The sequence below is a fragment of the Hypomesus transpacificus genome, chromosome 6 (assembly GCF_021917145.1).
Source record: "Hypomesus transpacificus isolate Combined female chromosome 6, fHypTra1, whole genome shotgun sequence".
Lineage (NCBI taxonomy): Eukaryota > Metazoa > Chordata > Actinopteri > Osmeriformes > Osmeridae > Hypomesus > Hypomesus transpacificus.
The window spans coordinates 12,987,187-13,009,284 of record NC_061065.1 but is presented as its reverse complement, the minus strand read 5'-3'; the positions used below and the strand labels follow the sequence as shown (position 1 = coordinate 13,009,284).

At 40.1% G+C, this 22,098-nt stretch overlaps 3 protein-coding genes and 1 long non-coding RNA gene across 7 annotated transcripts in view; 1 reads left to right on the top strand and 3 right to left on the bottom strand.

The window, feature by feature from the left end:
* LOC124468692 overlaps nt 1-152 on the bottom strand; it is a 4,525-nt gene extending 4,373 nt beyond the window's left edge. For both annotated transcript variants that reach the window (XM_047021578.1, XM_047021577.1), the window contains exon 1: nt 1-152. In XM_047021578.1, the coding sequence (XP_046877534.1) occupies nt 1-25 (25 nt within the window). In that variant the 5' untranslated portion in view covers nt 26-152.
* A 3,655-nt stretch (nt 153-3,807) lies between these two features.
* On the bottom strand, nt 3,808-6,293 carry LOC124468691 (photoreceptor outer segment membrane glycoprotein 2-like). Its single transcript, XM_047021576.1, has 3 exons — nt 5,713-6,293; nt 5,017-5,263; nt 3,808-4,329 (listed from the first exon to the last, which is right to left on the bottom strand). Exons 1-3 carry the CDS (start codon nt 6,291-6,293, stop codon nt 4,084-4,086), a joined length of 1,074 nt encoding a protein of 357 aa, XP_046877532.1. The 3' UTR covers nt 3,808-4,083.
* Nucleotides 6,294-8,252: 1,959 nt separating this feature from the next.
* On the top strand, nt 8,253-10,258 carry tmem179aa (transmembrane protein 179a, genome duplicate A). Its single transcript, XM_047021793.1, has 4 exons — nt 8,253-8,572; nt 9,177-9,314; nt 9,429-9,507; nt 9,675-10,258. Exons 1-4 carry the CDS (start codon nt 8,271-8,273, stop codon nt 9,855-9,857), a joined length of 702 nt encoding a protein of 233 aa, XP_046877749.1. The 5' UTR covers nt 8,253-8,270; the 3' UTR covers nt 9,858-10,258.
* A 1,109-nt stretch (nt 10,259-11,367) lies between these two features.
* Nucleotides 11,368-13,036, bottom strand: LOC124468825. Of its 3 annotated transcripts, none has more exons than XR_006956230.1 (4): nt 12,753-13,036; nt 12,074-12,264; nt 11,810-11,942; nt 11,368-11,457 (listed from the first exon to the last, which is right to left on the bottom strand). It is a non-coding gene; the product is annotated as an uncharacterized LOC124468825 (long non-coding RNA). The 3 variants fall into 3 exon arrangements; XR_006956229.1 differs by having other exon boundaries at nt 12,074-12,269; nt 12,753-13,032; XR_006956231.1 differs by having other exon boundaries at nt 12,074-12,206; nt 12,753-13,022.
* Between the last annotated feature and the right edge of the window lie 9,062 nt (nt 13,037-22,098).

Genomic DNA, 22,098 nt, shown 5'->3' with positions numbered 1-22,098 from the left:
AAACAGCACAACTAACTTCAAACATGGTTCTTCTCTTCACAGTCAACTCTCAACTGTACTTTCTTCAGACAGATTGTGTGCATTTGTCATAGCTTGATGATTTTTGTTCCTGACTATCTATATCTGACTATCTTAGCCAAAACGGAAATTACCCCATGAGTACGCTTAAAACCGACACTCCTGAAGAAATGAGGAAGTGTGCATCCATGGCGCCTACCCTGACAAGGACTGCAAATAGATATACACAGAGACAACAAAAAGTACTGCATATCGACCAGTATATCTTCTCTCAACCAGTATGATACTGTTATGGGATCCCGAGACAAGGAGAGACAACATTACATTGGTGTTTTCGTACGGCATGTTATAGTACATAGATTAACAGATAGACTGATTTCCTTCTGAGGCTTTTGCTATTTGGCACTATTGACTCACTATTTAAGTCTCAAATGAATACTTTATATTTTAAAAGTTGTCACTGTTCATTGTATCACTGTTACATTATGCTGTTTTAATCAATTGAGATTGCGCTGACTAAACTGTAAAACATGAATGAGATGACTCATTTCAGTTGTACTATCTAAAGGGACAGGAAGCAAGACGTTTTTCTACAGTAGTATCACAGTATCACTGAGAAATGCATATTCAATTCTCTAAACTTTATACCGTGGGTATTGTGGAAGAAATTGGGATTTCCTGTGTGCTTATGTCAGTCGTATGACTCCTCCGCTTAATATTACAAAATGCCCAGGCCACAGAAAACCACAAAAGACGAGATATAATAAGACTAGTAGTTTAATATTACATAAAAAAAAGGGTCAAAGATAATTAAGTTAAAAAAAGGGAAAAACCAGCAATCCTCGGATCAGAATAAATGTCCACAGTGAACGTCCTGTCGGTTATTGTTCTGTTGTGTGGTTGCTCTTTCCTTGTCGTGCTCAGTCGTCCCTTTCTGGTCCGTTCGACCCCTGCTGTCCCTGTCACGTTGTCCTCTCTTTATGCCTCCTCGGTGCCCGTTGATAGGCCGATATGATAATTGTCCAGTCCAAGTGAATTGGCAATTTGCCAAAACCAATCGGAGGCCTTTATGAAATGCTCACACACTCACACGTGCAACCACAGCAATCAAGGTAAATTCATGTCTTGACACACTAGTGCTTCCACCCAAAAAACACACCACACATTCCCATTAGGCTGACACTTACATTATTCACTAATCAATAGAACTTTCACTAATCAATAGAACTTTCACTAAACAATAGAACTTGTCATTGGATACTTGTTAGTATGTTCTCATGTGAGCTTGCTATTAATAAGAGTAGATTGTGTCTATGTTCCAGGGTTAATAGATGTTCGGGGTCAGGAGAAAGTACTGGGTAAACGTCCCTTGACACAAGGAGAGCTCCGACTATGATCTCTCTAGTCTGAGCGGTCCTGGGTTGGGAGCTGTGAATCTCTTTCTCTGAGACTGTTGTAACGTCCTCACTGCCTGACTGTCACTATCTATGTTTACATTCTTGTGCCCCATAAAAGATGGTCCTCCGGCTTTCAGAGCGGAGAGAGACATGGTTGAAACCTAAGCCTGGTGTTGTGTTGTCATTTATTGTCAGAGGTCTGGTTTTCTTTCTCAATCTGCAGATTGATAATACTTATTGAAACCCAGAACTCAACTGAACTTCATCACTCTGTTTATGAAGAGACGGACAAAACACTTTCTTCATCAGTATAGTCCTCCAATACAGACCATTAGGTTATCCCTTCTGGCACTGCTGCCTTCAAGTCACCTTTGACCCCTAGAACTTCTGCGTCAGGTTTGTAATTGGTGTAAGGCCCAACGATAGATTGGATGTGAAGTGTGGACCAATCTCATTAGAAAGGAGATTATGGAGGCATGGATGTAACTCGGCAAGAGTGAGGTCATTATGGTTTGTGCTGATTTCCCTAGAATACATATATGATAGAGGCCTAGTCTAGACATACACCAGGCAAAGTTGACGACCTTTGTTGAAATAGTTGTTAAAGAGTAACCCTTTCACTGTTCAAAGGGTTGAAAAGGGCACTGCACAGCCTATTAGAAGTGAATGCAGAACCACAGATCAAGGTGTCCGTTCATTCTGGAATGTTCTATGATGGTGTGAAAGGTAAAAAATCCCCAGACCGAGACAAAGAATGTCATCTCGATTATGCTGGCACTCTCGTGGCTGTGGAAGCCCAAACCATTTTCCTCCGCAATGTCATTTACTCTAGAAACATAATCTGGAGTACATCAATCAACGAACCAACTACAATACAGTCCTGAAAACTTTGCTTTCTTTGTGGCATGTTTTGTAGTGCACAATGCCACTTGTATACAACAGAATATACATTGCAGGGATGTGGGCAACATTATGGAGAGCTTGATGAGCCGAGGGCTAACAACAACAAGGGCATTGCAGTCTCACACCAGAGGCAAACAGGGACCATCTGGTTGTTGTTTCCTACTTGACAAGTTAATGCCAGAGAAGTCATCAAAAGAAAAGCACATGGGCTTTTTTTATATACTAAAAGAGACAAGGGGCAAGGTAAGGCAAATGCAAAAGAGAGACAGTTAGTCTTGAGCAGGTGTATTTTTTATGTGGGCCCATGTGGTTTTGACTGGGCCACGTCTGTGACAACTGCAAGACATTGCTGCTCCAGAGCCAGCTGTTAGTTTTCCACCTGCCAGGGGTCATGCATGTGTGCTGATCCAGCGCAGTGCTGTACATCAAACCCAGCCTACTTGACTCGGAGATAAGCCATGTCCACAACCTCCTCTTGCTGGGCTGGACGGGGCGTGCCGCTGTGTGCTGACTGCCCCAGTGTTCTCTTTCAGAAGAATTTCCCCTCAGTGGAGGAACATCAGCTCCAGCCAGGACCGGAGCGTCTCTGAAACATGACATGAATAATTATTTTGTGTTTGACTTTGTGTGTTCATTATGCAGGGAGATCACTTATAGGAATTGAATCAGTTTACACAAATACATTGGTTTTCAATATCGTTCTATATGGCAGAAAATAACGTTTTTTTATATACCTACTTGAGGTGCTAGACATTCTTGTGTTTGATATTCCCCTCTTTGCATCACCACCCATCTCAGGAGGAAGGGGACCCTTTTTCCGGATGAAGTTTTTCCTTGTGTTATTTGATGGTTGGTTATAGGTGCTGATCTGTATCTGTAAAGCACTCTGTGACATTCCTTGTATTGTTTATGAATAAAATGTGACAAAGGCTTTTAAATGAACAAAATATTCGATTTTCTACAACATTTTAAAAACCCTTGTTTTTTTTTATTAAGGCTGCCCTTTTATGTCCTGTGTGGGCAGAGGCACAAGAAAAATGTCAACTGGTCTACAGTACTGGAGATCTGTCTTAATTGAAGGTCTAAAGAAACAGACATTTCACATCCATGTTCAGTCCAACTTCATGACAATGGATCCAGTCCATGAAATAAATAGCTGAAATAGCTGAATAAAACTGCTCTTTCGAGTCTATGACTATGTGAAGTCTAAAGTTTGCAGAATATTAATATAACAGTTGAAGGCAATTCAAATTTGCTATTGTTGTTTCTGTCTGCAGAATGCCTCTTATTGTAACTTCAACCCACAATTTTCAAACTGTGTTACGTGTCCCAAACGAACCATGTCAGCTGCAAGTCAATGTGCTAAACTGAGCTGCGGGTCTCTCATTTTAGATAGCCATAGTTCTTCTTAGGCCTAGTGAAAGTCCAATTCCATTTCTGAGTATGGCACAAGGACAGAATTTGCAAAAAGACAACGTGTTCAGACTGACTTTTTCAGTATCATTTCAGAAGAGGCAGATATTCAATCGTATTCAAGCACTGGCAGGTCCTTTACTTTTGTTTAAAGTTTGACAGTTCATCTGTGTTTGAGTTGACATGCCCCCACGGCTAATCCTGTTTGAGTCCACACAGAGTTGTAAGCCTACTTAGACATATCTTCCTTCCTCAGACACAATCTGTCATCGGACATGGCCGTGGTCAATGGTCAATGAATTCAATCCAATTCATTGTTCAATTCTGGTCAGTTGAACAGTGCTGGGAGATGTTAGCTGGCCACAGGAATTTGACGAGTAGGCACCTCTTGTTGGGCAACACTGGGCACGTTGATGTTCGGGTCATCGTCCACCTGGTAGCACTTGCCGAGGTTCTTGATAATGTTGAAGTTGGAGCGGGCCGTCTCAGCGATGCTGTTCTCCAGGAGCCAGCCATCCGACTCAGAGTCCAGATCACCCAGCCGTAGAACGTTCTCCATGGCCGTCTGGAGGTAGCGCACGCCTGTTAACACCAAAAGCTGTTTGGGAAGAAATGGAAGGAAACTCGCGCTCATTTGAATGGTCATTGAATTAACATCCGTTTCAACAGGCAAACATACTGTAACTATAATGGGCTGCTTATCTTTTCCATTTGTGTAGGACTGCAACACTTGAAATGATGCGTGGCAAATGTCTACAAAACACTCTCTATAAAGTATGACCAAAGAGATTAGACAGAAAGCAGACATGTTGGAGTGTACAATGTACTGTGTTTGACATCATTATTGCCAAATTGAGTATAAATAATAAGATACTTGTATCAATACTGATCCACTGTCCTCTTCTAGTCCCTTCTGCCCACCACAATCTCACACTTGCCAGGTGATATCTGATTGCTGTCATCAAGACCCTAATTGACATCACTGTTTGTGATCAACTGTAGCTTCTTAGTATTAAATTGAGACTCCAACTTGTGACATTCTGTTGTATTTTGTGTGCATTTTGGAGTGTTCTGTAATAGTTTCTGTACATGCTGTCATTTCCCTATTTGTCTTCTTGCCAGGTCACCCTTCACAAGATTGTTAACCTCAATGACTCTTTCCAGGTTAACTAAACATTAAATCAAATCAAACATCATCAGATCACACAACAACAATAATAAAGAAACCAGCATCAGATTCCATAACATCGTCTAAGCAATGCATTGAAGGGAGAAGAAACCCCACCTCGAACAGCCAGATAATGAGCACAGTACAGCCGATGGACTGCATGATGTTGGTGTAGTGGTCGAGCAGGGCCTGGTGGCAGCCTCTCTTCCACAGGTTGCGATCCTCAGTCTGGTAGTCGTAGTTGTAGTGGGCTGAGTTGTTGGTGACCTGCTGCTGTATACAGGGTCTCGGGGAGTAGGTGTTGCAGCAGCTGAAAGGGACCGCATCCATGAGGTACTTCCCCTCCACGTTGCTTCTGAAACGACTGGAGCGGAGGGAGGTGGAGAGACGACGACACGTGGTTAAGGTTTGATATATACGTTTCCTGGTGGTATGTACAGCCACGGGGTGTTATAGAAGGCCTGACGTCACTCTTAGGGATGAGCAAAGATGTTGGGTGGAATTGGAAACACACTGGCCTACTACCTTGAAAGGAATTCTCTGGGTCTATGGCCGCGTAGCCCTCATCCAGTAAGCCTCTCATGTGGCCTTTGAATTCACACATCACGCAATCCCGTGTTGCGTACAGTAAAATGCATGGACTCTTGGGCAATAGTTACCAACAATTTCTGTAGTAGCTGACCAGCCCAGTTTTTTTTTTAAAGATCCAATTCTACAATAGTTTCCAATAGCAGATGACTAAATATTACAGCTGATATGACCCCTTGACCATGAACAGCTAGCACAATAGAACACAGGCTGCAATACACTTACTCAGAGACTTCACTGCTGGTCATATCCAGGTAGCGATTACTGATCCACTGGATGTGGAACCAATCGCGGTGACCCACATTGCCGCAACACTGGAACTGGATTTGCAACATGTCCACGGTGCGCTTGAGGTAACATCGACCTGGCGTATCCGTGTCTTTGTAGTAACGCATGGCACCGCGCAACCCCTGAAACAGCGACTCCTCCAGTTGGTTATGCATGGTGTAGCACATGAGGGCCCCCACAAGAATGCAGAAGGTGAAGAAGAAGGTACACACGATGTACGGAAGCATCAAGAGCTTCCAGCGCAGGAACTTGTTGGTGTCGACACAGTCGTAGCAGATCTTGCCGCCCAGGAAGTTGATGCAGCAGGCCACCAGGCCTGTGGCGATGAGCATGTTGGGCACGGAGCGGATCTCATGGTCCGACATCAATTCTCGGCGCTTTTGAATCTCTATCTTGAGAAAAAGTCCCAGGCTGAAGAGGATAATGCCCGTCACCACAGAAATCCAGTTGAGCACCCACAAGACCTGAGCCAGCTTGCCTCGATTGGTCTTGGTAAATGTCACCTTTAAGACGGCCATTTTGTCTGGTTGTTTTTATTTGTGGTGTCTTCCTTTCTCATCCAGAGATGTGATTCTGAAAGTTCAGTGTGAGGTTAGGGGTAAGGAGGTTAGGGCGGAGGTGAATGTCTAAAGGGTAAGAGTTATGGACGAAGGATAGACAGTTAGACAGACAAAGAAGAAAAGGCTATTTTCTGGAAGACTTCATAAGCAGCTTAGCTGATGTATTTTGGTACTCCTGGGTAGTGTCCTTAACCATGTTGGAGTTCAGCCCCTGTAAGAAACAAGGAGAAACAAGGACAAGGTTATCACAGTTTCCACTAGTAGTCCTAATTATATTAACATGGCCTGTTTACAGCACTGAAGGACTGCAACCATTTAGCTAATTTAATCATTCAAACAACAACAATCATTGATATAGGTCATATATAACTGACAAATCCTGAGATACTATATGTTTTCAAAGTCTGTTTCTAGCTACTTTACATATAAATTCAGGCTATTATGTGTAATTTCCTTATTTGTACAAAACAACATGATTTCACTATTTAACTATATGTATTTCAGTGATCACGTCAGTTGACAAAAGTTACAGTTCTGTTTTGTACTGCACACATTAATAGAGTATCTTTATTGTCATTGTACACTGTACAACGAAATTGAAGGCAATCCTCCTCAATCTTCCTCAGTACAAGATCTGTCAGATCTTAAAAATCGTTTCCAGACAAGGCAGCTGTTGTGGAAAGGATGACAAGATAAACAACTCCTTCTTCAACATTGTACTGTAGTCTTACCTGTGATGCTTTCAAATGTTCGGTATAAGGCACTTAGAAGATCTTATTGTCGATGGAAAACTTTGATGTTCCCTTATTCCAAAAGTCATCTTCAGCGAAAGGTATCGGCAAGAGCATTGTGAACCGTGTCAACAAGGAGGAGCTAAGGGTTGAGTGGCTCCTCTTTACAATCCTTCCCCCTGCCCCACCATCGTCCAGTAAACTCGTAATCCCCTTATCATTTGTAAACCCCGTAAGCTAAAGAATCCTTGCTTCTAACCACCTGGTTCAATCAACATGCGTACACTGTGGCACGAGCCAGGTTTCCTTCACATCAATCAAATAATAAAAAATGTTGTTGATCATTTGTAATCTCTGCAAAATTATACACCCTGCTGTTTATACACTTAAAGTATATTTCTACAGGGTATTCACTGAGAAATAGCACTAGTAGCATGACCTAGAGTATCTACAGTACTTTAAGTACTTGAGTTTCTACTTAAATAATGAACGCAAGATGGCAACAGTCCTTGTTGGCCTTCAGCAAATGCTGATGTAAACTCTGGATGGCCTTTGACTGATTGTACTTTCCAGGCCCCTCTCAAAATATCAAGCGGCTCTCTACTGCCAGTGGGTCAATGAGGTTGAAGGAGTCATTGGACTGGATTGGCTTCCAAACCAAAGTGTGACCGAATATGCTTGACTTGGTGATTATAAAATCACAAATTTGGTTGCCAAATCACAGGTTCACTCCAAGGTTTGGAGGTTTATCGTTGTATTGAAAGTGTTAAGACAACAACGTTAACCCTTGCTGCCATCTTTATGTTGGGCTTTACAGTAATAAGTAAACAATTTAGTGAATACCTGTCTGGAACCTTTGGTAGTGTGAGAAATGGCCCATTAATTAATCTTTAAAATGCCATGCCGTCAGTAATTAGGGAAGACGCAATAGCTTGAGTAAAGTAATAGGTTGAAAACGTTTATTATTTTTTGTGTGAAAAAGCATCCATACAACCAGATTAACCCGCATTGGTATTGCGTAATGTTCAACAATCATTTCAGATGTTAAAAATTAGGAAGCTTTAAAAGGTTGTGTTCTCTGTAATTCTTGACGCTGCCCTGCATAAAATACATTCTGTACGTTGCACAAGGACGTTTTCAGCCTCGTATCTCTGGCACTGCGCAATGCAATCGCAGTATCCTATGGCAGCTGAGGAGAGGAGCAATGGCCCTTGATAATTTTCTTTTCGGTCAGTGCATACTTTATTTTCTTGCTTTTTTATTTGGTTTTATCTGTGTTGTACCGCTATCGGAAAACAGCGATGATTTTCAAGGAAAGTGCATTTTGTTCACTGAGGGCGTATGGCAGAATGAAAATATGACAGTCGGAAAGCAACGCTTCATGATCCAGGAATGGGCATCTGAATCATCCTGCCGCTTTATTACTTTCGTCGGCATCTTCTCCCTCATTCTCTCTGCTATTCAAGCATGGCGGACGTTTTTCTATCTTTGTAAAGGCCACGACGAGTGGGTGAACCGATACAATTTTAAAAACAATCTTTAATACTTAAATGTATCTTTGAAGCAGATTCTGTACAAAAAACAGCTCGAGCGATGGTGACGACATGCTGTATTTGGCAGTGGGCAGCCGCATATGACTAATCATCTGAGTAATGCTTATCATGCAATTTACTGTTAATGACGTTAATTTTCTGGGGGTGTATACTATCGCTTACATCACAGTTAAATGGAAAAGCTAATATCGGAAAGTGCTTTAGAAACTGTAGACTTAATCTTAAAACATGACATGTCTTTGTAATGTCTCTCTATCATCCTCCAAGCAGGTGTTTGTTTACTATTGTCATAGCAGTTTTATGTGTCATTGTTTTTTCTACCTAGACTATCATTCTTGATTTTACTGACACCCTATGAACCAGTAATATAATGTAGTGCCATTGCCTTCCATGTCAAAACTGGGCAATTACTGTTTGGCATGAAAGTGTACACGTTTAGAAATGTTTAGACTGTGAAAGGACACCTCATTAACGTTCCCACTTTGTTTGGCTTTGGTGTTTGAATCAATGCAGTAAGATACACCATGTCTAAACTTGTTCTCTATGCCTCTTTTCAGTTCTTTCTTCCACGCCTTCCTGAACTTGCTGTTGAGTCTGCTGGTTGTGTTCTTAGTGTTTGTGGCCAGCACCATCACCAGTGTCGGCTTCGATTCCTGGTGTGATGCTGTCACAGAAAACGGGGCCATGCCATGCAGGTGGGATATTGTGGAAATGCCAGTTCCTCATATCTCTTCGGATTGTTTAAACATCTTTATAAAATTGGATTATTGAGACACAGGTGGCAGGTTGCCTTTTGTGTTTGTCTGTAGCTGTGAGGATCTGCAGGACACTGATCTGGAACTTGGTGTGGATAACTCATCTTTTTATGACCAGTTTGCCATTGCACAGGTAACAGTGCACATTTGGACATCACAGTGCCGACATCATGATGTCCAGTACAACATTTTTTGTTATTTATACAGTATTTAGTGTATGTCAAGATTTACATTTAAAGTTGAATAATTTAGTGCTGAAAGTACTAAAATAGATGATTTCTCACTCTCTTCTTCCATTAGTTCGGCCTGTGGTCAGCTTGGTTGACATGGTTAGCCATCACGGTTATGGCCTTCCTCAAAGTTTACCACAACCACCGTCAAGAGGACCTCCTGGACAGTCTGGTTCATGAGAAGGAGCTGCTGCTTGGCAGGGGGTCTCCCCGCAGGGGCTCTGGATACGACGAACGCAGTGGAATGATCTAGCATTAATACACCTTGGACCAGGAAGAAAGGCTAATCTTCTATTAGACATTGATTATACACACATTTACACAAAAAAGCTCTCCCAATGCTGTTCTTCCATCCAGAACAAAACAACATAATACAAATAAATAGTTCCCCAAGATAATTTACGGTCCCACATCTCACAAAATAACATTACTTTCAAAAGTAAAATAACATATTTAATTGTTATCGCAGTAGCAAAATAATTGTCAGCTTAAGTTTTCTGTTATGTTTTAACATGTTTATCATGACTAATTGTTTATCTCTGGTGCTTTTCTATTTCGGCCCAACTAATGCAGCACGTCAAGGTAATCCAGTCCGGTTTCTCAGCACTCAAAGATTTATGAATTCCCCAGGGGACGCACTCAAGTACAAAGAAACAAACAAGTATTTGTTATAAAGGAAAGGCACTGTTGAGAGCACCACCTGGTTGAAATATTTCATGCACATTGCAATTCAAGCTATTCTTTTTGTTTTAATGGAAAGTAATTGTTGTTCAAATTTGAAATGTTTTATCCTGAGACAAGAAGCCCAGTTATCAGTATGGTGTATTTTTAGACTGCCCTCTCTAAAGTAATGCTTATTTTGACATTTATAACAATTTGGAAAACAATAATTGCATTGTTTGAGAACATATTTTCTAGCCTACAACTGTGATAAAGGGGAAATATGTTTCAGGAAAGCCCTTGAACATTTTTATTAAGGAAAAAAAATTATAATTGGAACAAAATCATTTGAATGCAGCCCTCAAATAACCATAGATACAGTAGATAATCCTTATCCTCATACTCTAGGATTTTATTATGGAGTATCATGAATTGTGCCACAACACCATCCCCTTAATACACTATACTGAAATTGTACTTTGAGAATTGGATTCTCTTTCACAAGATAAGACATCTTGAAAATGGTTCTTTTAGTTTGTTTTGCTCTTACAATACATCATGCAATACATTTACAATGTTGTGACATGTTAGTATTGTTTTTAAGACTGTAGACACAAGCTGCACCATGAACTAAGTAATCTCCTGAACAGAACTTGGAAAACATAAAACAGCCATTCTTTTGAGGATATCTGATGCTCTGTGGTGCTTTGTCAACTTTATTAGAATATGTTTCATGAACTTTGGTTGTGTGCCATTTATTTCAAAATAAAAACGAAATACAAAGGTCTTCTCTACCTATCTGCGCAAAACTATTTTTAAGGTGTGGCCACTCATAAAAATATATAGTTTACATTGATACATAAGTGATATATACTGTATATATATGTATATATATATATACATATATATATGTATATATTGTATTCAAATGAGATACATAATTTAATAATTTGTACTTTCAAGGTTAAAACTAACCGCACATGTCAAACATTGTTTACATTCTACTCAACATTCCTTATGTGTAATGCAGTTGCTTTAGGTGAAGCCGCCAGGGAGTCTCCATAGCAGCGCCCAGTCCACTCCAAGGTGCCCGGTCCTCTGGTACATAAACAACAACACTGCCAGCGCAGACAGTAGTAAGACTGTGTAACTGAGCAGAGGCACAAAAGGACTGCTGCTTGGACTGTAAAACTCTGGAGAGAGAGAGACAAAGGGGTTCTGTTTTAGAAACAATCGTGTACGACTAATGATGATTCAAATGAATTCAAACTTGGCACACTTTGCAGAGAGCTGTGCTACATTTGCTTTTACATTTTTGTCATTTAGAAGACCTTATTTGGTATTTAAGTTGTCTAGTGGAGCCTTCTATGAGAACAGAAGGGAAATGAGCAGGCACAATTCTAATCATCATTATCTTCGTCATTCTAATTCAGTTACAAACACACACACACACAAAAACACACACACACACACTCAATTGAAAACAAAGAATATGCTGCATCTTGGGTAAAAAAGCATGTCTTTCTATTTAGGAATGTTGTTTACCATGCACAGTGACTTCAGGATCTTGGAAATGGACCCTTCGTGTGTGCATGGTTCCCAGGTCTGTGCTACATTGACTTGGACTTCTCCTTAGTATAGAGTGTGGTAACTCAAATGTTGGCCTACTGATCTCCACCTTTGGGAGATAAAGAAACCCATAACGTTTGAGGCACTGAGGTATCCCAATAAAGCAATCTCTACAACAAACAATCTATACAACTATACTGAGCAAAAACATATCATTCAATAAATACAGTTGTTTCTCACCATCTGTGTCTTTGCTTCCTCTAAAAAGGGGCTTTCAGAACTGTGCAGTTGTTGGCCACTCTCTCCATTCCTGGGTGGCTGTCCCAGAGCCACTGTATCCGTAACCATGGACATGCACACACTGACCAGGATTCTTTGGGGGAAGCAGAAGAGCAACGTGTTCATGTTACTGCTCTTTCTGCTTCTCAGTTCTTTCCTAGGCATTCAAAAAATCCAGTTAGGTTGGTTTAGGGTTAACAGCACTGCTATTCCACTCAAACACATTCAGAGGGGTTTCATAAAGCAATAATAACAATACAGATCACACAAAAGTCACACAATCCTTTCAACAATTAAATTTCGGTGAACATTTTGTCAAACCCTCTCAGAATTTAATCAAAACAATTGCTTATGCATAATACCTTTACCTATATATAAAATGGTTGGCCTGTGTCCAATTTTCACACTGTAGATATATTTATTTGTAGTTACAATTGGACTATAGCACTCCACTTTAACTAAACACAAGTTTACAGGTCTTATGAACGGGTTCAGATATAATGATTATTTGTTAACATAAATACGAGAGATGAGAGAACATGAGAGAACAGTTAACAAATGATCTTATGGAAATAGATGTTGCTTATTCTGAGAGTTGACAGTGGTAGCCATGGTTATCTACTGTGCATGGAAAGCTTACCTTAAAGTAATGTTGAAACACAAACATCCATAAAATGTCAATCAGAAAGCAAAGATGTGAATGCAAACAGACTCCTAGAGTAGTAGTTGTACAGCAAGAAAGACCGTGTGGTTAACTATGGCACTTGGACAAACTGCCCACACACTCTGTCCCACAGGCACAAACACGGACACATACACTCACACACAAACATCCCACCATCCTAGCTTTTCATAAGTGACAAATGACAGATGATAGCCAGAAGCAAAAGCTTGTTCTAAGTGTATAAATATTATTAAAACCAATATAAACATTTACTGTGCAACATCTACTTCTTAGAAGACTTGAACTTGTTATTTATGGCTGTTGTTAAATATCGTGCGTCACATTCTCTCTGTCACTCTAGCTGACGTAACCCTTGATAGTCTAGTTCAACACCATTGAGATACACTGTAAGTACGCACTCAAGAATATGACTGTTAGAATGTATCAATGCTCAGAGGCTATTAATAAACCTTTGGGACACACTTGCATGTTAAGTTGACATCGACTACTGTGTAACTTTACATTTAGTCATTTTAGCAGACGAAAAATAGGCAAAACCATGCACAGGTTAATGGGTCCACAACTGGTCAATGCTAATCAGAGGGGTATTCCAGAAAGCAGGTTATGCAACATAACCGGGTAAAAGTTAACCCGTCAGCTGATTCACAATGTTGCAGCAACCTACTGGCAATGTTGCTACAACGCTTGGTGTCAGCTGGGGAGTTAACTTACCCGGGTATGTCACTTTCTGGCAATAATTACAGAAACAACATTGTAGTTACAGAGAAACTTCTACATAGTTACGTCATCTTCAAACTTGCAATGGAGGAGGTACTCACCTACTTACACCCCTTCCCCATATTGTGCTTTCTTATACTTTTGTGATTAGCTATACACATGACACCCTAAAACCATTAATAACATAGACATTTTTATGTACCTACAATGTTTCTGCCAAATGTATTACTATGCAATTACATGATAGTTAATGTCATCTCAATGTAAAGTTTCTGTGCCATTCTCTGAAAAAGCTTTGTTATGTGACAGGGTTATTTCAAGGTCAGACACACAGGGTCATGTTTTTTCTATTACGTAAATGTGGCACTAACCAGAACAGGAAGTTGCTTTTTATTAATTAGAATAATTTGGATTGGATACATCCAAAGCATGTCAGTTCAATGCATATTCCATGCTTTGATACGGTCATTAAGGCACATGTAAATGTGCAAATAGGCAAAACCATGCACAGGTTAATGGGTCCACAACTGGTCAATGCTAATCAGGGGGTATTCCAGAAAGCAGGTTATGCAACATAACCGGGTAAAAGTTAACCCGTCAGCTGATTCACAATGTTGCAGCAACCAACTGGCAATGTTGCTACGCTTGGTGTCAGCTGGGGAGTTAACTTACCCAGGTATGTCACATAACCTGCTTTCTGGAAAACCCCCCCAAATGATAGCTTTCTATTAAACCGTAAACATCATCCCAGTTTAAAGTTTAAGTTTAGTCTTCACTGATTTACTTCCTTCAAACTGAAATAATGAGCAGCGACCACAAGAGGGCCACATAATCTCATGTATGAGGTGGGGTAGCCCGCTTGATCACTTTTTACTTGCAGACATACACAATACAACTTTCTAGATCCAATCTTCTTTTCTAAACTTTTTTCTACTTTCTTCTTTAGTATTCATAAGTAAATCATCATATATATGTAGATCGGAAGCTTGATATACACGTCTAAGTTAAAAAATGTGCATACATTTGGAAGCAGCACAGGGGGTGGTCCATAGTGAAAAATGATACTGTAGCCACGCTTATGAATACAAATGCCCCCAAAAAACATCTTATGGAGCTATCTCATACATTTATGTATAGGAGGGATAACGGAACATCTCAAATATCTAACTATATCAGGAAGAGGTCAGAAAGTTTCCCAAACGTTTGAACTTAAACCGAGTAAATGAAGAATGGTGAATGATCATGGTAATGACATGAAATGTTTTCATGGTCCATAAGGCGCATCATATCATCAGCGTGCCAACATAAGCTGACACACCCAAATGTCAGAGCAGATACATCGGAAACGTTGTCAGAATGTTGTCAAACAGTATTGAATGCTTACATAGAACAACGTCTATAAAACACATGTAAAACACGTTCACGCTCACAGCACAGTGTACATTTCGCTCATCAGCAGTACTGTGTTGGATGGACTGCCGTATGCTGGTGATTTAACTATCACAGATGTGCGCAGCCTTGAAGGCGTTCATTGTTTTCAGACGTGCTCAGCACTTCCTGTGAGGAGGGGACTGTCACACACCTGTCAACCCGCTCAGACCCTTACTCCCAATGACCACTGACATGCCTATTTTGGGTCCCAGATCCGTTATGCTTGTTGTACCTTAACACCATTCAAAATGACATCACATTCTCTTAAACTGTAAGATATTCAGAATGTCTGAGGTCTTACTAATAGTAAAGGCTAACAGTCATATGAAAACAAAACATAAGACTGACTCAATGTAATGTCTAGCAACACTAGAAGTACGTTTTCTGTCTCAAACCTTTCTGTGGTAAATGGGAATGGCCACAAGGATGGACATCATGACACTAGGCAGATACTTTTTGGCTCTCTGGTGACAGAAGTCAACATGGCCACTATTCTGACAGATTGAAACTTCCAGACTGAGTACAGCTTTGAGTGCAACCCATGTTTATGATGGCTATTCATTTTCTTCCAACCTCATTGTTAAGGACTGGGGTTCTCCATGACTTGTAATTACCTTTGAAACTCTTGCACAACCTAAAAGAAAAAAGTAGGTTCTATTTGCATTTAAAGTCTAGTGTCCCAGAACTAGGCCTAGAAAGTGGGTTTGCATTTCTTTGGGCATTGGTAGTGTCTGCTGTTAATTTGGGAACCATTTGTCCTATTTATGTCAAGTGGCTGCACTAGCTGAGCGAGTCCTGGGATGTAGGGTTAAGATGACACAGGCTAATAATTCACCAATCGTAAATCATCCAAGAAAGAGAAAGAAACAAAGTGACTGACTGAGTTTTACAACCCTTTAGTTTTATTATCATTCCTGGCATGGAGGGTTCACTTTGATCTGGAAGACAAACTGGAAGATTCCGTGCTACTAACTAGGCCATACAGTTTTGGATGTTGACAAAACAGACCCCTTTGTCAGGGTTAACCGGTACTATCCACACCCTTTACAGTAAATGCACATTCGAAGGTGTGGTTCTCACCCTGAAGCATAACCACAGCAAAGAGTGATTTATGGTCACACAGATGTGATCAAGAAAGGCAGATTCATGTGACATTGCTAAGTGGAATGTTGACCTCATCTTTATGGGTTAATTATTTAGAAGAATGTGCCCAAGTGTGGGAAAGTCAACAGTCTTACCATCTTTCAATATTAAGATATTTTCACAACATTCACATTAGTTACTTAATCTGGATTGAAATGCAAAGAGTGGGAAAAGTCCCAATTGGTGGTTGTACTAGAATTGTGCAGGGATTTTTTCACACATGATAACGTTGACCAACTACACTGTGTATGGAAATGAACATTGTATTGAAGTTTATAATATTAATATTATATCTAGTTTATAATATCAAATAGCCTCTTTTACCTTTGTTGATGCAAGATAATACAAAGCTTTTTTCAAGGGGGACTGGCCCAGTGGCAGCAAGCAGCATTTGGAATCTAAAAGCAGCTTACGATAAAGAGGGAGACTGCATAACTATACAAACAACAACAAATATAGCTGCAAGCAACAATGGTGGATTCCTCCTCAAAATTGCAGAATATTTCAACATTGACATATTATTAGAGGATTAAACTTAACTTCCGACAAAGGAATTATAAAAGCAGTAACACCCATCCAAATTCAATTTTTTTGCATGCGATGTGTATATGAACCTCTGACCTTGCATTTACCAGCTCAACGTCTCACCAGAATAACTGTCAATAAGGTTTATATTTTTTGTCCAGGTATAACATCAAATAAATGGCCAATGTGTAGAAGGCTGACATTTTGTCCAGACATAGTATCAAATTAATGGCCTCGTCCAGAAGGTTGACATTTTGTCCAGATGTAATATGAGTGTATATGAGTAGTACCATACATCATCTCTAATTAGTGACATACTAAAGTATCCCAGTAGGGGGAGATAGTCACTTAGTCACTCATTGTATCATGAAAGGTGGTGCCATGTCTTAAAAAAACACAGCCGACTTCTTCTTCAGTGGAAACTTCTATCCATAATTCATTTTCTTCTCAATGCAGAGCACTACACTGCTTTGAAACATCCATTACAATTGAAGTCACCCTATTACTGATTAGTTCCAAGAAGCAGATGTGAAATCCTCAGAGAAACCAGACAAACTAGACCACATTTGTGGCGGAGTGAAAGCCTGATATATTGCAAGACAGTTCTAAATTGATTTTGTGTGGCAGATGGTGCTTGTGAACAATAATGTATATGGCACAAAGTGTCATGTATCAGACAGGCTTTTCATTTTTCATGGGGTTGAGGTGACTGAAACTGTATTAAAGAGATAACAGATGGCTACAAAATGGTGGAATAATATTAAAGCGCACTGGCAATGACTGACAGAACTTCAACATTTAGCATCCACCAAGTTCCCCTTGAGGCAATTGTAAACCTGTTGCTTATTATGTCAACAACTTTGGGAGACAGCCACTGAGAGAGCTCATAGAGCAGTCACCAATAAAAGCCGTTGAATGACAAAGCTCCATTGCCGTTGGCATCAATGGTATTTCGAATGACAACTTTTTTTCTGGCATGAAATACTGCAACAGTTTCTTCCCAGATAAACTGTAATACCCCCCCAAAAACTGGGTAAACAGTTGGTGAGCAGCGAATGTGAATGGGCTGATCCATGTTCACTGACCCGTGTGGGCGGTGCAGTCAAGAGGCGGATCCAACCTGGCACACAAACAAATCGGCATCTGAACATGATGTGTAACTGCGAGCAACTCCTGATTATGGTGCACAACAGTAGCCATAAGCTTTGTTAGGATGGCGCTGTTTGTGTGGAGAGTTGAACTATCCCAGTCAGACCGGAGACCACGATGCAAGAGCCCTGTTTTTGGTTTATGACATCACTCTAAAAGTCACTTCATCCAATGTCAGTGGATTTGAATCAAATACTTCACTCCTTTCCTTAGAAGGTCAAAAAAAGAAGTATGGAATGATCTGTATAATGGACGATTGGAGCCCGAAACTAAATCCAACAAAGGTCTCAATGAAGACTCCACCACTGGATAAGTGCGTGTGTGTGCTTCAGAACTTCAAGGCCCCCCTGCAGTTTGTCATGAGAGTCCCTTCTGACAATGACACAGGATAAGACCGACACTCACATGACTCAAACCCACTGTGAGTCCAGCTTTCATTGATGCCACAGAGAGAAGCATCTCCTTTTATTTGTTAATGGCTTCTTCCGTTTTATAATCTGTTTATGCGGTGGGGCTTTTGAAATGTCGACGTTCGGGTGTGGGGTTTTGGAGTGGGGCCATTAACAAGGGATGAATCAAATGGCAGGACTGGAAGATCAGTGCTCAGTGGTACGGCGGAAGCGTCAAACGTCCTCCAAGGTTAACAGCATATTTTTGATCTACAAACTCTTAACATTTGGCTATAAGGGGGCACAAGGAAATCTGAAAAAAAGATGAGTCTAATTCCTGATGCTCTGGATTTACTTGGTATTATAGTTGTGTTTCGAATTAGTGCTTACCGAGTGACAAGTAAAGGACAAAGCTGAAGATTAATTTTTTTTGAGGAAACACACCTTTTGGAGAGCATACACTTATATAATGTGCACACGTAAAGAGCAAAACATTTGGTATCACTCTTTTATTTATCCCTAGCTTTCTTTTTTTCTGACAGTTTGTGTCTGTCTAGTAAAGACATAAAGTTAAGGGGGTTAGTTGAAAACACAGAATCCGTTCAATCAAGACACGACTTCAATCATCAGAAAAACACAAGAGAATATCTCTGAGTTGTCCCAGGTGGCTCTGTCCAAGCATCAGAGGAATCAGAGACTGCTTTTGAACAGACTGACAGAAACCTGATCGATATCCTGTTTACCCAAGATACACTTTAAAAAAAGCCCTGCTGTACTTTTCAACACTTTTCATTTATTCTTGTGACAAAAGGGATTAGTCTAGGGACTGTTGAAGGAATACTTTGATAGGAGTCCACAAATTAGGTTTCAAGGTTCTCATTCACTTCCCCCACAGCAATTCATTCAATGTCATATTATAAAGGGAAAGATGCAAAGTTTACAGCTTAATTTAAATGCATGAGAGGTAAGAAAGCAAACTGGACACAGTAGGGAGATTACATTGAACCTACAGCAAACATAGATGTTGTACTATTGAATGAAACCAGCTGGTATCACTTAAAAAAAAACCTCATTCAACCTTTTGATAAGGAATGTAGTATTCAAGATGGCTGCCAGACATGTCCAAACAATGGCCTGCAAAAATTCCTCTTAGAGAATCTGCACAAACTCAGCAATGGAACTGCCATTAAGGTAATTGTCTTTTCCATGCATCAAAAAAGCATTGTGCACCTCAGAAAACAAAATACATTTCTACCAAAAAACTGAATGACCCACAAAGGCTTGATTGACTCATCCTGTGGTAATTTGTAATGTGTAATTTCAGGCCATTTCAAAGGAACATCATGACAATTCCCATGTGTTCATGGCTAAGTGAGTCAACCCCTTCATAGTGGGAGGGGGTTTGATGTTTCCGGTGTACATTGTAACGAGATAAATGGATGCACATCACAATGTAGCCATTACAGCTCAAGTGGGCACATGTTACTGCACTGCAGGGACTGGAGGAATAGACAGAGGTTAGGATGACTACAGAACATTTAATTGTCAACACATCACCAACTGACAGTTGTGACATTGGGTCGTTGTTTTAGCAACTCGCAGTATGTTAAGCACAGTGTGTTTCCATGTCTTTATGTAACTTTACCCTTCATTTCTTTCGTAGCTTAGTCATCAATCTTCATATGTAGCATTTACAGTGATGTGGATGACAAGGATTCAAGTGTTTGGAGTTGTATGGCAAGTTAAGTCAAGGTATACTGTTTACAATCAAAAATACCCCTAAAAAAATGCATAGTTTGTTACTTTACACCTCGTAGAGCAAAGGTGCGGCCGAATGAAAATCGTTATACAACAAAGGAAAACTTTAACTGCAGATCAAATCATAAGCTCAGTAATTAAACGCAACTGGACTCTTGTTGTTTAATCGAATGTGGAATTCTGACAGTGGAACGCCTCTCTAACGCTTTCCTTTTCATTTCCAAAGATGCTTTTGTTAATTGCCATATGAAGGCCAAAATGGAGACCAAATGGAAAAAGAATACTCATTACACCAAACGACATCTCAGAAGGATATTGTCTCCCATAAAATAATTACTTTACCCCACGTCATCTTAATTAGGTATTTAAACACAACATGCTATAGGCCTACTGGTGTTCGGTTCCATCATTTAACACATGCAGAGCTCACATACAAACATCGGCCAAGGATTGCTTTTTTTGATAGAATAGTACTGGTAATTGAACATTAAAGAAATAGCAGTCAATGAATTAAGTTATGTCATTTAATAAATTATATTACTTTTGCTTAAGATGCGCAGTTAACTGGCTAGCTCAGTAGACACAGACAATGTGTACATGGACAGTAGGTACATTGACAGTATTTACTGCATGTGACTTACACGTTTTAAAGGACCCTTGATAATGTTTTCCCCCAACACTTAACTTTAGTTCATCTAGGTGTGGAAAACATTATTTCCTTTTCGTTTGTGTTTTGAAATATTTTTTTCAGAGTGCAGAGTCTGTCTGATGTATTTCACCACCTCCACTTTCTGTGAAAATCTGAAACAGAAAATCCTCACCGCCTACACCACAGTGCTCAGCTGTTTGTGTGCTCCCATGAACTTCAGGCATGTACTTCTGTTACATCTTGGCTGAACAACGTTTCTCCAGAGCCTGACTGTCTGACTTACTTATCAAACAAACGTACTTCTCTAAGTAACCACCACTGGATCACTTTCAATCTCCATGGTCTTTTGTGTTCAATAACTATCTCACCTCTGCTCACATTTTCTAGCCGTCTGCATCAGATAACGCGTAGCTTTGAAACCGAGTATTTGAAGCGTGATAGGGTTATTTCCACCACTAGAAAACCGAAGCAATTACTTACTAAGGATGTGAGTGATTTTGCAAAACCTGTGGAAGCATAAAGCAGTGACTAAATAAAAGCACTTGGACTGTAGACACACAGACTGAAGACAGGCACACATATTGTGTACACAAACACAAAAGGGAATCAAGCCTTCCCTTCAACTCAACCATTCCCAAACACACAGACAATTGAACAGAAATACAGTTCACAGAACTGCTGGAGATGGAAATATCTGGTCCCTGAATAAAAAAGGGTTTTTATGGTAATTTACATGGAGATGAAGCATTCACATGCAGGCATTTACCTATACAACAGCTACAGCTACAATAACTGTGATTGCACCTTCAATTTACCTGGAGTGCAATGTAGGCTACACATATGGGGGATGAGAGAACCATCAATGTTGTTACATTATGCTGCAAAAAGGGTGATGCTGGAAGAGTGACAATCATCCCATAGAAGTGGATGCAGACAAAGAAAAACTGTGAAAGATTGTGTTTTTAATACAAAGGAGTAGCAGAGGGATTGTCGTATTTTACTCCGTGGATACAGGAAGCAGAAGTAAGAGTTCAGTGCAGAATATTGTGGGGTATGACTAACTCACACACTGTGTGTGTGTGTGTATGCATGTGTGTTTGTAAGACAGGGTGCCAGAAAAAAGTGCCAATGCACAGTAACCACCCATCCAGACACCAGCAGACTAAATAACTCTAAACTTCAGAAAAACAGCCCTCAAATCACTTACAAATGAAAATAAATACAAATAAAATGACTAATAAAACTACTATTGTTTCTGAAATAAAAAAAAGATCTACACTTTTGCAGACGTGGGCAAAAGGTTATAATTTAATTGGATATGAATTATATATTAGATTGTGGGCATACAGTATTGGTGGGTGGTGGAGGGGTCATGAGACCTACGATATTGCTTAGCACGTCTCATGGGAGTCTCACAGGGTGATAATGAGAATGCGACCGAGGTATAGAATTCCTACATCCCAGTCTCTCTTACAGTGTCAGACAAACACCATGAAAATGAAGGAACTGGATCCTGTCTAGAATAGGATGTTATCCGAGC

Bases quoted from the DNA above. Each gene is read 5' to 3' on its own strand.
- tmem179aa (XM_047021793.1), top strand. From the start codon at position 8,271: ATGGCCCTTGATAATTTTCTTTTCGGTCAGTGCATACTTTATTTTCTT. The intron at 8,573-9,176 runs GTGGGTGAACCG...GCCTCTTTTCAG, and splicing joins CTTTGTAAAGGCCACGACGA to TTCTTTCTTCCACGCCTTCC. The intron at 9,315-9,428 runs GTGGGATATTGT...GTTTGTCTGTAG, and splicing joins AACGGGGCCATGCCATGCAG to CTGTGAGGATCTGCAGGACA.
- LOC124468691 (XM_047021576.1), bottom strand. From the start codon at position 6,293: ATGGCCGTCTTAAAGGTGACATTTACCAAGACCAATCGAGGCAAGCTG. The intron at 5,264-5,712 runs GTAAGTGTATTG...CCTCCGCTCCAG, and splicing joins ACCAGCAGTGAAGTCTCTGA to TCGTTTCAGAAGCAACGTGG. The intron at 4,330-5,016 runs GTGGGGTTTCTT...CTTCCCAAACAG, and splicing joins TCATTATCTGGCTGTTCGAG to CTTTTGGTGTTAACAGGCGT.